The 16741-nt window shown below is 47.1% G+C and overlaps 1 protein-coding gene across 1 annotated transcript in view; it reads left to right on the forward strand.

The window, feature by feature from the left end:
• The window catches only part of METTL24 (methyltransferase like 24), a 51339-nt gene extending 34881 nt beyond the window's left edge, over window positions 1-16458 (forward strand). The window contains 1 exon segment of the mRNA XM_068406441.1: window positions 14885-16458. Coding sequence (XP_068262542.1) covers window positions 14885-15199 — 315 coding nt within the window. The 3' untranslated portion in view covers window positions 15200-16458.
• The last annotated feature ends 283 nt before the right edge of the window (window positions 16459-16741 follow it).

Below are 16741 nucleotides of genomic sequence, written 5' to 3' on the forward strand. Positions count from 1 at the left end.
TTTTAAGCCCTGGATAATCTCCAAAGGATGTAGTGGGAGTACTATTTCCTGGTACACAAATCTAAACTGAAAATTTATTGGTGTATCTTCGGAGAAGAGCAGTATTTTATCAGCCACAGGAAAGGATAAAGATATAAAAATTGATCTTGTTCATCTTTTTTTTTTTTTTTTTTTCCTAATTTTTTTGCTGAACATGCACACTCTGTAGCACACTGCTAATGAACAGAGGAAAAAAGGGAGAAAGCCACTGAACGCATAAGATTTTCTTTCTTATTAGAATGGAGTTCAACTTTGTGAAAGCTTTCACTTTCATATTCCCTAACTACTGGGGTGAGGATGCTACACTGCTGGTGTTCCCTGTGGATTAGTGATAGCTGGATGGGGAACTTCCTTCGTACAGGATCACTGGGTATTTCAAATCGGAAGGGATCTTAAGAGGCCTGTAGTTCAATCTTCTGCTCAAAGCAAGGCCAGCTGTGAAGTCAGACCAGGTTGCTCAAGGCTTTATCTACTCTGGTCTTGAAAAGCACTGAGTTTTCTCCAAAATGGAGACTGCACAACTTCTCTGGGCCAGTTGTTGTCCTGCTTGACTGTCCTCATTGTGAAAAAGTTTCTCCTTATATCCAGTCTGAAAGACCCCAATTTCAATTTATGCATGTTGTCTCTTGTCCTCCTTCTGTGTACTGCTGAAGAGCCTGTCTCCATCTTCTTGATGACCCTCCACTAAACAATCTCCTGCCTAGGTTGAACAAGCCCCATTCCCCCAGCCTCTCCTTGCAGGACACGTGCTCCAGTCCCCAACCATCTTGGTGGCTCCCAGCTGAACTCAGCTCAGTTTATCATTGTCTGTCTTGTGTTGGGGGAACCAAAATTGGATGTAGCATCTAGATGCACTTTCACGAGTGCTGAGGACAGGGAGATAATCACATCTCTTGGTCTACAGGCCATGCTTCTGCTCATGCATCCTGGGATGTTGGCCTTCTTTGCACCATGACCCCCAGGACCTTTCTGCAGAGCTGCTCCCCAGCCAGGCAGGCAGTCCCCAGCTTGTATCATTGCAGGGGATCCTTCCTCCCCAGGTGCAGGACTTGTTGGACTTCATCAGGTTCCTGTTGGCCCATCCCTCCAGCCTGTGTGGGTCCCTCTGGATGGTAGCTCTGCCCTTGAGTGTGTCTGTTGACTGGTCCCACCAATTTGGTGTCATCCACAAACATGGCAAGAGTGTCGTCTAACACCTCCTCTAGGTAACTGATAAGGATGTTAAACAGGACGAATCCTAGTGTAGACCCTGTGGCACTCTACTTGTAACTGACCTCCAGGTAGAATACAACCCGTTAACCACTGCCCGCTGAGCCCAACCATCCAACTGGTTTCTTAATTATGTGGTTGTCTGCTCTTCCAGACTGTAACGTCCTGACTTGGATACAAAACTACTGTGGGAGACAGTGTCAAATATATATCCCAGTGCTCTTCTAGACTAGTCACAGACAGTTCCATGGTCTCACAAGGGGATCATCAGTCTGAATTTCAGTTACAAGGGGGCCAATTCAGCTGTCTAAATAAACCATTCACCTAGTCCCAGAATAGGTTTGCATTGTATATGGTATCAGTGTCCTCCTCAGAAGGTTGCTGTGTTCCATGTAGCCCAAATTATAGTATACAATAAAACTATAAGGGGAAGACCATATTGAAATGCGAGCTCCCTGCCCCCACTCCATTATCCCCTCTACAAACAGTCTCAACCCTTAACCAGAAATTCAAACCAAGTGCTGCATGTATTCTGTATTCCAAAGGTTATGCTATAAAACAAAATGAAAAACCTTTGACAGAAAGGCCCTGAGCAGCAGAAGCAAGCAAGAGTTCATTCTGTTCTGAATGGGCATGCATGAGTAAATCATGCATGTTCACACACGCAAACTCTTACTTACAGTAGTAGTTTTCCTCTTTCTGAAGCTCTGTAGGACAAATCTCGTGTGATGCCATCAGTAAGCACTATGAATTTGCATTCCTTGGCAATATAGCTCAGCAGTGGATGAGATGGTTTCTTGGAAAACAATTAAGTTGGAAAGGAGGATCTGAGAATGCAAAGTAAAACCATCATTTAATCAGGAAGCGCTCATAGGTGTAACTTTCAGGGGACAGCAGAGTTGCATTCAGCTCCTGCCGTTCAAGTCACCTTGAACAAATTGTATGAGAGACCAAACTGTGTCATTGTTTATTATGAAAAGAAACACAAAGCAATCTTGAAGTCCTGATTTTGATTTGAAGGCTTTAATTTACACTGGCTCTTCATGAAGATTTTTTTCTGTGACAACCTGGCTAACAGGTGTCTGCTTCATTTTATTGAACAGGCTTAGATTTAGGGTTTCAAAAGGAAAAACCTCCTCCTTTTCACCTGTTATTTAATATTTGACACAACTTCAAACACTACATCCTGAAGCCATTTTGATTAATAACCTCATCTCCTCCTAGGCAAGTAATTTATCACTTGCTCCTCTCCTGAAGTAGATACTATAGAGTCTATTTCGTGCTGCACTTTCAGTTTTGTGAAGAGTGGTGTGAAAGAGAAAAGATTAAAGAAAATCGATTTGCCATTTTGGTTTAAAATTGGCTCTGTTGGCAGTACACAAATAAATATAAAATAAAAGCCCTGGGAAAATTGTCCAACAACTTAGTTGTGCATGGAAATTTGATTAACAAAATAAAAAATTAACTCTCCAGGTTGGGAAAAGTCCATGTTCCAAGTTTTGGAGCAACCAAATCCATGCAATTACTCTTCACTACACACAACTCAGGACTGCAGGGGCCAGAATAGTCTTTTGAATTCTTGACCCTGCCTAGACAAAATCATTTTACTTTCATTATGCCTTGCAAGGGTAAATTTAGGTATTGCACGGGGAGCCTGGGGGTTGGTTAGTGTGAGTTACATTCACTAAGGGGCTGCTGTACCCAAGTTCAACATGTGGATGCCACTGATGTTTATAAACTCAGCTCAGCTGCCATCTTAACTCACAGCAGGTCCTCAGTACCAGCTGATGAGCACCGGTGGTCTATGTCCTGATGTGGAAGCCTGAGCTCAGGATGAGAAGCCAGGAGCTCAGAAGCCCAGGAGCTCTTGCAGGGAGGTGAGTCTTTGTCACTGTTGGTGCTGCAGCTAGGGAACAGCCCCCTTCACCTTGCTGGAATTCATCTCATCCAAGGGCAGGCGTTTAAAACAGGCTGGATGATGTGAACTGCACATCTCAAATTGCCCTTCGGAAGTTCCTCTTCTTCTCTCTGGTCTATAAAGGGAGCTTGGACAGCTGGTTTGGGTTTATATGTCTAAGGCTAGATGAGGTGAATCGCACCTCGAGTGACTTGCCCCAGTATGGCACAGGGACAGTCCAGCTGAACTGGTGGGCACCTCTTCCTATTCTTCTCTTGTTCTTAAATGACATGTTGGAACATCCTCAAACACAAGTACTGCTGCGGCATAACAAAATGCCATTAGTGGCAAACACAGAGAGAAACCCATTCCCCAGACCCACAAGAAGCATTGCCCCTCTCAGCAGCACTGTAGGAAACTAGTGGGACACCCAGAGAACAGATACATAATTCCCACTTTTCTGTCTTGTTTTTCCTGGCAGAGAATTATTTCAGTAGCTCTCAAACTGGATATTTGGAATCGTTTTTAATCGATTAGTAGAGCGATTTGCCGTTTCATATTTACGCAAATATTCAGAGTTTCTCGCCACAGTGAGCAGCGTAGGTCTGTTGTAGTGATGTACGGTACGTGTGTATCTGGGCTTTTGTTTTGTTTTGAAAACATAGTGGGAAAATACTAGCAGATGTGACCTGAGCCATGCCGATAATGTGTGCATGTGTAAGTGATCCACAAAAACCAGAAGGCACAAGAAGTGGAGACAGGGTAACGCGCACTGCGGTTCCAGTGCAGGCGAGAGCGGTGTCGGTGGCTGGCGGTGGGCAGTCTGTGCGGCATGCAGCACGAGTAGGTGCAGTGGCAATAGGAAAGGGGACCTGAGGGAGTGCACCCTTAAACATTCTGTGTGTTAATTCCCCCATTTGTTTTTTTGCTCCAGCTCCAGCCTCCTATTTCTGTGTGGGACCAGAAAGAGATGAATGAATACAGGAGGAGTTAGGCCTGCTGCGCGGGTGTACGGTAACCTCAAGGCTCGCACAGAGAAAAAACTGCAGGATGTAGGGAGCTGTGGTGGTGACTCCAAACTCAACTCTGTGTTCAGCATCTGTCTGTCTGAGGTGCTGTCTGTGCTCAGCATCTGTCTGACAAGTCATGAGATCAGGACTTCAAAGTTCTGCAAACCTGTCTCACACGCCTGATTTCCATGCTGGTTGTGCTGAAAGGGAGAGCACTGGAAATTGGACAAGCTGGCCAGAAAATGTAAAGTAGTATTTTTTTTTTTTGAGTCGTCGTATTAAAGCAAAAGCTCAGAGTAATGGAGAGCATGTTGTTCTACAATGAGTATCTGCCTCTAGCTCTGTAATTTGATGTATGAGTTCTTGCGAGACTTCTTGCCCATAACACAGGCATTCAGTGCCTTTGAGGTTGTGTTTGTACATGCTGGGCCAAATTCATTCTCTGTGTAATGCGACCGATTTACTTAGAGTTACAGCAGAGCTGCAGTTTGAGCGCTAACCATTGCCGTCTGTGAACCTTTTGTTTGGGGATGCGCCAGTGAGCTAGCCAGTTTTACTCCAGTTGCTGAAAAGATGCAATTGAACTGGTGCAGATGTTTCCACCTGCAGCTGGAAATGCTGCCTTCTGTAACCTTGTAATGGTTGCCCCTGAGTAATCTACAAGCTCCTGACACCCAGTGTTTCTTTCCTGGATGTATATATTTTTTAATCTTAGTGATAATGAAATGGAGGTGGTAATTGCTCTGCATTTGCTTAGTCAGCCGAGGCTGCTGCTGCGTAAAGTATTTTAATCGTAACAAGATTGAAGAGTTTGGCTGTGAGGAGAAGTGGGCTTGACAACCTCCTGTTTCTGCAAGCAAAGGTCTTTGGGCAGTGATTTACTGCTCACCACCTCTCCCACTCCCTGTGTTGTATGCAAGGAATGCCTCGTACACATTCTTTTATTGGCGGCGGGGGGGGGGGCATTTCTCTTGGTCCCTTATGTCTCCTTTCACCTCATTTAAATTCTTTCCACCAGGAGCAATTCTTAAGATATTGATAAGAATAGGGGTGTTTCTAGGGAACGACCTGAAGGTGCTGTTTAGTATGCAATTGTCAGGCGTGGAACAAAGATCTTTTTAATAATAACGTGGGCTGAATGTGGTGCGATCCATAGCCTTTTCTTCCCCTAGGAAAAGGGCTAGTGTGATTCCTGAATTGTAATGGAAGTCTTTCACTGTTGAAACAGAACTTGTGCAGGTCTTCATTAAAAAAGACAAACACTTTCAAAACATTTTATTGTCTGCTAAAAACTAGAAAGGAACGAGGATTTTTTGGGGTTTTATTTTCCTTTTTTGTTCCCTTTGTTGTTGTTAAGGAAGACCCTTCAGAAAAATCAGGTGTTAAAATTCTGCTTTCCCCCAGCTTTACTAGAGGGCTGCACAAGCTGTGTTCAATTCCCAGTGCAGTTCGGTGCACTAATGTGCCGTTCCACCTTCTTTTCAACAGCAGCAGCAGCAGCAGCGTACCACTATTTCAGCGTCAAACAGTTGCATTCAGAAGAGCACGGCACTCGCTGCAGGCACGGTGGAGTCATCATTGGTATGCTGCTGCTGTAAGGAGCCACTCACTCCTGGATCCCTCCTCCCACCGAAACCGGAGTTTGGCAGGAGCCTGGGGAACCTGCCCTGCTTCACAGGGTGGTACCAGGTGCGGGGCACCTGCTGAGCTCAGACCTGCTCCTGCTCTGTGCCATTAACACCAGTTTAAGCACAGTACTGTGAATCTGTAAGGTTTTAATTCAGCTAAGGTGCTGAATATCTGCTCAGGGTGGTGGTCCATGACATGGTTTTGTGAGAATTGAGAGCAACCCCCTTTCCATAACCATCCTGGTCTTTCTCTGCTATCCATCTTTCTCACAGTTTCCAGGGAGTAATTGACATTAACAAGCTCTTTAGGTAAATGCCCTATCCAGAGCACTTAGGAGCTCTGTAAAAAAATGTAATTTTTTTTTTCCCCCACATTTGTCCGTAGTAGCCTGTCCTTCCCCCTCATCACTGTTTACAACTTCTTTTCATTAGAATTGGCCATCTCTTGCTTGAATCCATTACCTTACTGTCTGGATCCTTTCTGGTCTCATTTTTGATCTGACAGCAGTTTAAGGTATCCCTCCATTCTCAAAAATTTGAAATCCAGAGGTGAAAGCCACAGCAGCTCTCCTTTCCCCTCCACACTGCCTATCCATCCCAGATGAAATCTGATAGTCGCGCAAGCAGTTCAGGGTGTTCCTTGTTCGCGTTTGGGGTGAAACGAATAGATCCCCATGAAGGGGTGTAGTCTTAAAGGATTTCATCGCACTGACCAGTGTGAATGGGAACCAGGTCCTCCACCAGATTTAATTAGAGCTGCTCAGTTATACTGGGACCACGTGTTACCATTCTGCAAGAGATGTCCTTTAAGGTGTGGTGAACGTTTTTTGAAGATGGGACTCTGAGCCCTCTCTTCCATTACTTATATTTTGGAGGCCTCCGTGGACACTGTATTAATAAACACCAATAACAGGTCTTGCAGCCAAAATGCTGTTTACTGTGTACAACCATTTTACGGTAGCCTAAGCCCTCTGTCCCTCGTGTGTGTGCACACACTCGCAGGTCTTGCTCCTTGGGATTCAGGATAAATTGCTGCTTAACTATTTGCCTTCTAATGCAAACCTCCTGTGCCGTCTGCATTCGTCATATCGCTGCTGGCTTTCACCTTTAGCAAGACCGGGATAACATGGCCTTATGTAAGCACGGAGCTGGGTCCGTCTGTCCTTGCTTGGTGCTGGGGCAGCACAAACAGACTGCAAACGTTTGTTCCCCTTTAATGAAGAGACTCGAGGGTCCAGCGTACAACATTTCTTCTTTTGAGTAAACATCCGTTCCCACAGGCATCCAGCAGCGTCTGGCAGAGAAGATCAAAAGAACAGAAATGAAAGGATTTTCCCCCTTTGTGGGGGGAGCGGGCAGCGGGACATCTCCTGTGAGATTAGACGGCTGAATGCGCTCTTTGCAAAGCAACCCGTGTGCTCGGCCAGGGCTGCGCGCGGAGCGGCTGCGCTTCCAGCCTGGGCTGTTGGCTGCTGACGGAATAAATGCAATATTTAAAACGTCTGTTCGCAGCACGGGCTTTGGCAGGCAGAGCTCCTGCTGATGATCAGGCTGATAAATAATTTAAGATCAGAATTTCTGGAGCTCCCTTGTGGGATTTTTCTCACTTGGGCAATCTAGCCGTCGGATTGAGGGACCTGGTGAGGGCATGTTGTTCTCATCTTATTCTGTACAACAGAACTACGGCTATGCAAACTGAAAAGCATAACACGATGCAAACAGGAGCTGGGGCACTGTGTTTCTGAGCAGGGATGCGCACTTGTGAGCTGCTGCCGTTCTGTGCAGGTGAGGGCGTCACTTTTGGGGGGCTTATGTTCTCACAGTGGCTCTTCCCCCTGTTTCATCTGAGAAAGCATCACTTGGAGCAGCTCAGCTAACAGTGAGGAGCCCGAGGAGCCCGTTGCTTGCTCTGGAGACCAGTCTCGGTTTAAAGAGGTGGGAGACCAAGATCTTTGATGCTCAGGATTTTTGTGAGGGGCAGGTCCTCTTCCTCAGCATTGTCTATGTGTAGTGCTGGCCTGCCCCATGCTGAGGGCTTGTAGATCCTCTTCTCTGGGTCGCTGTGCGGGAGCCTTGGTCCTGCCAGGTAGCAAGCTAGACAAGATGTTAAACACAATACCTCTAGCTTGAAGGTCATTATAGCTTAATGCTAGCTAAACCCATCAAACCTGTCTGAAAATCAATTAAGGCCTGGGGGCATGTGTATTTTATGACCAGAAGATTAACGAGTGAGCTGGCTCTGGCTGGTCCAGTGCCCGGCTTGAGTTAAGATGGGAAGATGCCAAGAACTAATCCCACAGCTAAGAAAGATGTTCGTGATGACAGGAAGGTCACAGGTGAAACCCTACAGTCTCCTGACCAAATGCGGCCAGGAAGAAAGGATTTCAGGCCATGCTGATCTCCTAAGTCGGGTGGCAGTTGTTTGTCCAGAGATTATTTTGTCTTCTGGTAGAGTAGGATTATAAAAAACCTCACGCCAGCTAAAAGGCCTCTTCTTCTTTGCCTGTCCACTGCAGTAAGTGACATGGCTTAACTGGGCTGGACTGGAGGAGTGGGGGGTGTCTCTTTTTCTGTCATGAGTCTGCAGAGAGAAATTGCTTCCAGATGGAGAGAGCATGTGGGAAACATCTCAGCATCAGAGACCAAGGGAAGAAGTGGGTAATAAAAGTGCCAGGTTGCCCCCATGCCTGGGCTCTGTGTCTGTGGGAGGGAGTCACTTGGGCTGCCCGCGTGGGTCCTCGCTGGGAGCAGTCCCCGTGGGACGGCACAGGTGAGGTCCTCGTAGTGCTCCTGAGCACTCAGCTGAGATTGATGCCTCCTGCGTGCACCGGGTGGGCTTTCCAGATGGGCACGTTTGTCTGGGGCCATTACGGGTTCTGGCAAGCTGTTGCTATACTGACAGCTGGCCGTCAGAGAAAGTTAAATAAGTTTTCTTAATATGATTTTGAAACATTTTCTCCAGCTTAAGTGGTAAACATAAAATGGCTTAATATCCTGCCCCATGCTGAGTAACACTTTCAGGGAAGCACATCACCAGAACTGGGAGAAAAAAAGAATTCTCTGTCACTCGCAAGGCTGCGGAGGATCAACACTGAGAGCAGAGGAACAAAGCTCGTCCGCACTCAGTGCTGGTTTTCTGTTTCGGTGATGTGTATATTGTACGAGGGACTTCAACTGGACAGTTGCCCTTTGCTGTAAGAAAAGACCAAAGATCACATAAGCACCCAACTGCACAAACCAGCTTTGTGGCTTTGATGCCTTCAGCAGATACTTGAAGATGTGCCTCATCTGTCACTTTGGGAGTGAATAATCTCAAATGACATGTTTGTCCTGGAGTCGTTTTGAAGTTGGCCATACAGACCATCACAGAGTGGGGTGTAAATGTGAGCAGGAAGGAAGGGAGGTAGTTTGAAGGAGAAGTGCTGCTCTTTGGAGCTGTACACCACTGTAAAGCAGTAGTGACTGACTTTTCTCCTGATTTCAGTATGTGTGTTGCTCAGACCATGCCCACATCAGTTCCCATCTCCCTGCCGGGTGGCTCAGAGAGAGGCGGGATGGTTCCCACTCCCACCGATCGCAGGGAGCACGGGGAGAGGCAGTCGCAAGCTGCTGGGAGCATGATTTGCTGTTAGTCTACGTGGCATCCTGTCTGCCATCAATTACAGCCTCGGCTCGGAATAAAAGGGAATGAAAGGGGACTTAACATCCAAGCGGTCGCCTGCTGGTGAGGAGGGGCTGGATGCATTTTGAAAGGAAGGAAAGTGAGGGAAGTATAATGCTGAAAGGTTGCAGATGGGAAAAGAGGGAAGTTATGTTTAGAAAAATTACACTCAAGAACCTGTTTGTTACCTGCAAAGTAGTGTGCTATCAAAATATGAATTAAACAGCTTTTTCTAGAGTTTCGGCTGCTGAAAACAGAGAATTGTACTTAGGTGGAGAGGGGAAAAATTGATGCATAAGCAAGCAGATTCCATCTTGCCGAATAGCTGGTGTCAAAATGGTAACTTGGTATCTGTGAGCCAGAGCAGAGGGTTATTTCTCACAGCCTCAAATCCCGAGTGCAGCACTGTGGTTCAGGAGGTCGGGGTGGTTCTGAGCTCTGCTCCTCTGCTTGAACGCTGTAACCAGCTCTCCTCTCCCTGCTCCCAGCTTACGCCGCAGAGCTGCTCCCACGGAAAGGGAGGGATGCTCCTTGCCTGACCCGTACCACATTTGCCATTTTTGCCTTTCCTGGCTGCTGCTTCCACACACTGAGTTCATGCTGGAAGTAATACAGCTAAATTGCTTCCTCCAGCTCCTCGCTCTCAATTGACTCTTCTCCACGGGGAGCTTTAAATGGTGCCCACAAGGCAGCACAGAGCCTGAAATCCCCGTTAACCCTGGTATTTAAAAAACGAACAAGGCAAACAGAGCTCTGAGCTCTGCTTTAGGAAATGATGCACAGTTGTAACAAGTCATTACCCTAAAAAGAAGAAATGAGCCTTCATACAGTACGTGTTAACCTGTGCTAACTGAAACACATTCTTTTTCAGCTGTTTTATGTGCTTGGCTGTGCATGAGGAAAGGCCTTTTTTTTTCTCCAAGTGTAACTGCTACATGGCTGCAGTTTTTTTTCAAGGGAGCTAAATGCTGAGAAAACATTAAAAAAATCGACATTTTTTAACTTTTCTGTGATGACCTAATTAGTTTGTGGAAGGTAAGAGGAACCAGCCTTAGTCTGTGAGTGCTCAAAACCGGTGGGCAATTGACTGCCATCCTTTACCTTCAGGCACTGTAGATCTTTGCCCTCCAGGATTTACTGTCCGCAGCAGACTCCAGCTACACTCTCAGGTGAATTAGAGCTCTGAATTTATACATTTGTCCACTAATCCTTTCATTGGCACTTTGAATCAAGGTGTCTGGAAGGTGGTCGTGCACTTCTTATCAGTAGTGCACTGCTTATCACTGAGGGTAAATATCTCCCGAGCGGTCTGATCATCACAAAACTTGTGTTCGGTATTAGCAGGACGCTTGTTATTTGCTCAGATACCCCGATACAAAGCTGTTCCGCTGTTTATTTTATCCTTTCTGCGGCATAAAATGGAGATCCTGGGCTCAGATGGACCCTTTGTCTGCAAAGACGTCACGACAGTAGGTGGGTGGAGGCAGGTACCTTCCTCCCTTCAGGTCTCTGAGCAGTGCAGGCACTAAAGGCAACAGAGAGCCTCTGGTTTGTGTATGCAGCACATCCCCACTAGTCTTGTGTTTCTTTCCCGGTCATTTCAGTATGTGTTTAAGCAGTTATTGCAGTAACTCATTTTATCTTACTGAAACATTGGTTAGCAGCCACTTTTCGGATCAATTTTGCAAATACAGCGCAGAGCACACGGAGTGCCCGCTGAGTAGCCACAGGAGCAGTTGTTGTCACAAGACAAAAACAAACAAACAAGCCTGGGTGATGGCTGGAAATGTTACCATGGGAAAAAGATGTCCTACTGTTGCCATAAAGCAAGATCACGGGAAAACAAAAGCAAACACTTAGAAATGTTTTCCTCCCCACACCACAAAAAAAATATTTTGAATAATTTGTCTCCTTTCAATGGTACAGAAGTCTCCCAAAGATAAAAATACGTGGTTTCTGAAGTGCAGCAGCATGGTCCTATGGCAACTGCACGCATGTGGAATCAAAACTACTTACAAAATTGCATTGCTGGTAGAGCTGTGACTTGGTATCTGAAAAATAAGTAACCTATTTAAATGTATAAAGCGAAACAAGTGAGCTCAACCATGAAGCGGTTAGCTGAAATGTCATGAGCAGCAACATTTACATTCAGCCTCCTCTTGAACCCAAAGGAGCGCTATGTTAAACTTTCACTGACCCACGTATGGACAGACTGACAGGCTCTTTGTTGCAGACTCAAGTTAGGAAATACCAGAGCTAAGGTTGTCTGTGCAACCTTCCCCTGCTCTCCCTGTGCGAACGTGCCACAATACAGGCTTTAATTCCATAATCCCTCGGTCATTTTCCACTGGCCCCCTGCCTCCCTCCATGCGGAGGAGGCACAATGCCGCCTTAATGAGCAGATAGGCAGTGGCTTGGCTTGTCATTATTCAGTCCGTGACCATGGACCTCATTCAAGTCCCGCTCTCCAAGTCCTGCTCTGAAAACGCAGTGTTTCATTCTCAGCTGTTTTACAGCTTGTCCCACTGAAGTCTCACAGCCCTTCATGGGCACAACCCTTGCACCCTGCAAGCGGGAGTTCAGTGGTTAATACTCTCGTTTTACAGATGGAGACCAGAAACAGCAAGTGTTTAACACCTACTGATTCCTGCCATCACATGCCCATCCATAGCACCGGAGCACAGCCCCTGAGGAGGGCCGATGTGGTTGTGAGTGCTCTGCACCTCAGCAGATCAGACCCTGGTGCCTCCAGTCAGCTATCCAGAGAACAAGAGAAGGTAGATGTGGCCACCCCATTGGAAACTAGGACATCATCAAGCCCTCCATGGCAACTACCTTGCACAGGGTCCTCAGATCTCAGTCCTACTCTCCTAGACAGTCCCCTTCTGAGGCTTCACCCTTTTTGTCTCTAATGACCTCTGTTTTCCCACTGGTAGCAGTATTATCCTGCTCATGGCAGAGCTCCAGGTCGTAGTAAGACAGGTGGGAGTAGCCATACACTGTCCTAGCCTTTATCCCACTGGGAACAAGAATAGCCCAGGGCCCATTGCTCCTCTTGTCTTCCTTCTCTGGGTTATGTGTTTGTAGTTGTGAAGCACCGAGCTCTTCACCTTCCATTGGTTTCTGCCCTCTTTCAAAGGCCTTCTTTAAGACAAGGAAGTAGAGCGCTCTATTGCTGCTGCTGTGCTCTGTGTGTACCTCGTTACTAAAATTTCCTCCTCCACTTCCTCCAGCCCTGCCTCTTAAATCTCTGCCCAAGCTCTCCATCATACTCCTTTTGCCCGATGTCTTTCACCCCAACTCCCATCTGAGGATAACTCCTCTATCAGTCAGCCTCTGGTCCCAGCCTCTTCAGCCTCTGCACTTTTTGTCTTAATGCCTCTTCCCTCTGCTGCCAGCCCTGCCTGCCTCTGTCTGTCCCTCAGGCAACTGGGGACCACAGACTGCAGAGCTTTGGGCATCCAGGGGTGATCAGTGCATGTACTACAGGTCCAGGTAGACTGGAGGGACCTTTGCCATCAGGCAAGAGCCACTGTGTAGGAAGCCCACACAGTTATTGTCATTTATTTTTGACATGTGGGGTTAAAATTTGAAACTAATTAATTAACTCTTAAAACTTCGTGTCCAGTGTCTTTTGACATTGTGGTTTTGGTCCCTAACCCCAGGTTCGGGATGAGGAAGAGCGTGGCAAGACAGCTGTATGAGGCAGCCTCCTCCTCTCAACTGCACCTACTTACGGAAGTGGATGGCCAGGTTATTTACAGTCCTGGCCCTGCTCCTTAGGCTTTAGGCTAATGAAGGGTATTTATGCGCATTTATGGGTGAAGTTGAGGATCCAACAGCATGTCCCTTAGCCAGGGCACAGTGACAGAAGCAGCAGTGCGAGACCCTCGCATGGTCCTGGCAGGTCACCTGACACAAACCCTGCCATGGCCTGTGGTTTCTGGCTACAGCCCCTGCGAAGCAGAGCTCTGGTTGTACAGGAGAGGTGCTCACAGCACAAGCCCTGCCATGCGCCCCTGGGCAGAGGGGTCCACGAGCCAGGGCCCCAGCCATGCAGCTGGGGCATGGCCTGATGCCGGCAAGGCGTCCTGGGATGGCACAGCTTAGGGACACAGTTGCCTTGGCAATGCTTTTGTATCACCTGCCCAAATTTCTCTCCTGTACCTGCACACGTGCCTATTCCGACACTGCCTCAAGGGTTAGGGTAGGCTGCTGAGAGAGTCTGGAGTTTGGTTTTGTTGTTTTTTTTTTACTATTCTTGACTCCAAATAAAGTCTTCAGTTTTTCACTTCAAACACATCTTAAGCGTGAGCAGATGGGCAGAAGCAGCAGCTCAGGTGGGACTGGCACAGGCAAACCCTGCTCTCATGGCGGGCAGTTTCCCCTGTTCGGCTCTGGGAAACAGGAGTCCTTGAGCTCTGCAGCTTGTGAGCGCTGCTGCGGTCATTGTTTCCTACCAGGTATGAAATTGTGACAAAATACTCTTTTTTTTTTAATTAAAGCATACAACTTCCCTCCCTCAACTAATCGCCAAGCAAAGTCAACCCGCAGTTGTGCTGGGCTGTGAGAAGTTGGTTTGCTGAATATCTAACGACAAAATTAAATACTGATCTAAAATTAAAACAAGGAGCTTGTTTATTAGTTGTATTTTTCCCTTCAAACAACTTCACAGCTTCTTTCCTGCTATCCCTTATTCTTTGGAGGAGCTGCCCTTAAAACCCTGCAGAGTCTTTGCATAATTCTCCTTTGATTTGGTTGTCCTCACTCATCCTCAGTAGCAACGCCTGCAAAAGCTTCGTATAGCAGCTTGGCCATGGGTGGCTTGTGACCTGGGCTGTTCATAGTGTTAATTTCATTTTGGCCTTCTCTTGCACTTGTGTGTGGTGTCCAGCTATTGCCTCCTTAAGTGCCACGCTGTCAGGTCGTCAGGACTCGAACTGTCGTTTTGTGGGTTTAGCATCTGGCACACGAGGACCTTGTTCTGCTGTGGTGCAAGTAATCACTGTTAACGTGTTTTTTTCTGTTGCAGGATTTTGTGGTGGAGAAATAAGGAACAGTAATGTCTTAGTGTCTTTGTTTAGTGATGTGGGTTTCTTTTTTTCCATAGATTTAATGCCATCATAAGATTTGTGAAGGAACAGTAACATGCTTTGGTTGTAGGATCAGCTGCATTGGTCACCTTGGGGTGAGAAGCTTTTCAGACCAGGAGTCGGAGCCAGGAGAAGGGCTGGGAACAGGCAAGCGTGAAACTTCACGTACTGTCCATGTTAGCCCTAGGATGTTCTGAGATTTTTTAAATTTTTTTTTTTTTAATGCAAAAGGAACTGTCATAAGAGGAGTTATGTATATTATAAAATGGACAAACCTGGCCTCAGATGTTACTGACAGTAATTGCAAAGCCTCTCATTTTCACATAGTAATGATGTTTTTGTTGCAGATCGATGTCCTCAAGGCAGATGTGGAGAGTGCTGAGTGGAAAATTTTGGAAAACCTGATCCTGGAAGATGTTGTTGAGCAGATAGGACAGCTGGTCTTTGAGGTGCACATCCACTGGCCTGGGTTTGAGGTCAGTGGCAATGACAGCACCGTGGTGCGGTACTGGTACAGTCTGCTCCGAGAACTGGAGCTGAAGGACTTCAGGCTTTTCCATACCTACAAAGACTTATCAAAACCACAGATGTTTCTGAAAAAGGAAGCCTTCAACGCCAGTAGCTGTTACACACTGAGCTGGGTAAATACAAGATGGAAATAGCAGAAAGTAATTTATAATATGTGACTGCGAGCCATCTGGCCCCGTAGCATTATTGAAGAGGACTTTGGCATCACTGGCTAAAGTTGCTAAGTGTGCACAGTGACTGCTAACAAAACGGACTGGCTTTTGTTTTTATACGTTGTCAAAAGAACTGGCACCGGGAGAAGGTACATGTTGCATATTTGTATAGCAGTGTATTTGCCAGTGGGCACACCGTCTCAGAGGAAGGAGGTTTCTGTAAAGGTTTGTCTGGGGGGGCTGACAGCGCGGCTTTCCCAGGCTGCCCGGTACCTGAGCGTGCCGGCACGGAGGGCATCCCTCCGGGGCTGCCCCGGGAAGCTCTGCTTACTGAGCTGTGCTGGCCCTTGGTCGGGAGAGTGCTGCTGAGGAGGTGCCTTTCTCAGGAAGGGTCAAGTGTTACTTCTCTGTAAAGCGATCGTCTTTGATTTGTATCATCTTCTTTACTTTGGCCTTGTTTCCCATGGAACAAATTTTAGGCAAGCACAGTATGTTCTTCAACCCACTGGCAAATTTCAGATGAATTTGGCAGAGGCAGAAATCACCACCAAACTAAATTCCTACCTATTTCATTGAGCAGCTTCTGAGTGCTCTGACTTCGGCTCTGGAAGGCAGTCTGGCTGCGGGAAGCGAGTTCAGCGCTTCTGACACAGGAGGCAGTGGGACAGAGAGACTGAGCTGCAGGAAAAGCTGCCACCAGCGCTCCCCCTTACCCTCCAGAGGCTCCAGCCACAGAAGACGGGGCTTCCCTAGTTCATCTGCTCGAAGAACATCTTGTTTTAAATTACTCTTGCAACGGCTGTAGCAAATGGTTTTTCATCTAGCGATACACTTATTTAAAGGAGCTGAAAGTGAAACCTGGTCTTTTTTGTTTCGTTTGTTTTGGGGTTTAGTTGAATGTTTTGCTGCGTGCCTTCTCCAGTGCTGCGCCTGGATGCCTGCTACCTCCTCACCACCTCCCTGGCCTGGCCGCCTCTCCCTGACACAAGCAGCCCAGACCCTGGGTCTGCGCCGATGGGGACAGAGGTGGTGGCACAGGCAGGTGCCCTGGTCTGCGGGCGTGCTGAGGCTCTGCAGGCTGGCGGGTGGGTTGTCTGCTGTGCACTCCCAGGACCCAGCCTTGACCGCTCCCTGAGGAGCTAAGGAGTGGGGGAGCTAATAAATATATGGCAGGTGATTTTTTCCTTCTCTTTAGAAGAATTTTTACATTAAACTTTGCATTAAAATACAAGATGATACCACTTCCATGTCTTTGATATACAGCCTTTGTAACTGTCTTTGGTTTCTGGGGTTGGACTAGATGATGTTTAAAGGTCCCTTCCAACCCAAACTATTCTATGATTCTATGATTGTGACTTCTGCAGGGCTCAGTGTTCCTCCCCTTGCTGTGTCTCAGCCCAGCAGTGTGTTTTTCATAAGTCTCTTTGTCCCCGTGGTGTTCCTTCGCTTGTAATCCTGGCATTTCCCTCTCGCCTTTTATACCCTCCTTTCCTTTTCCATCCTCTCCGCTGCCTCAGCAACCTC

This window comes from Nyctibius grandis, chromosome 1, assembly GCF_013368605.1.
Source record: "Nyctibius grandis isolate bNycGra1 chromosome 1, bNycGra1.pri, whole genome shotgun sequence".
NCBI lineage: Eukaryota > Metazoa > Chordata > Aves > Nyctibiiformes > Nyctibiidae > Nyctibius > Nyctibius grandis.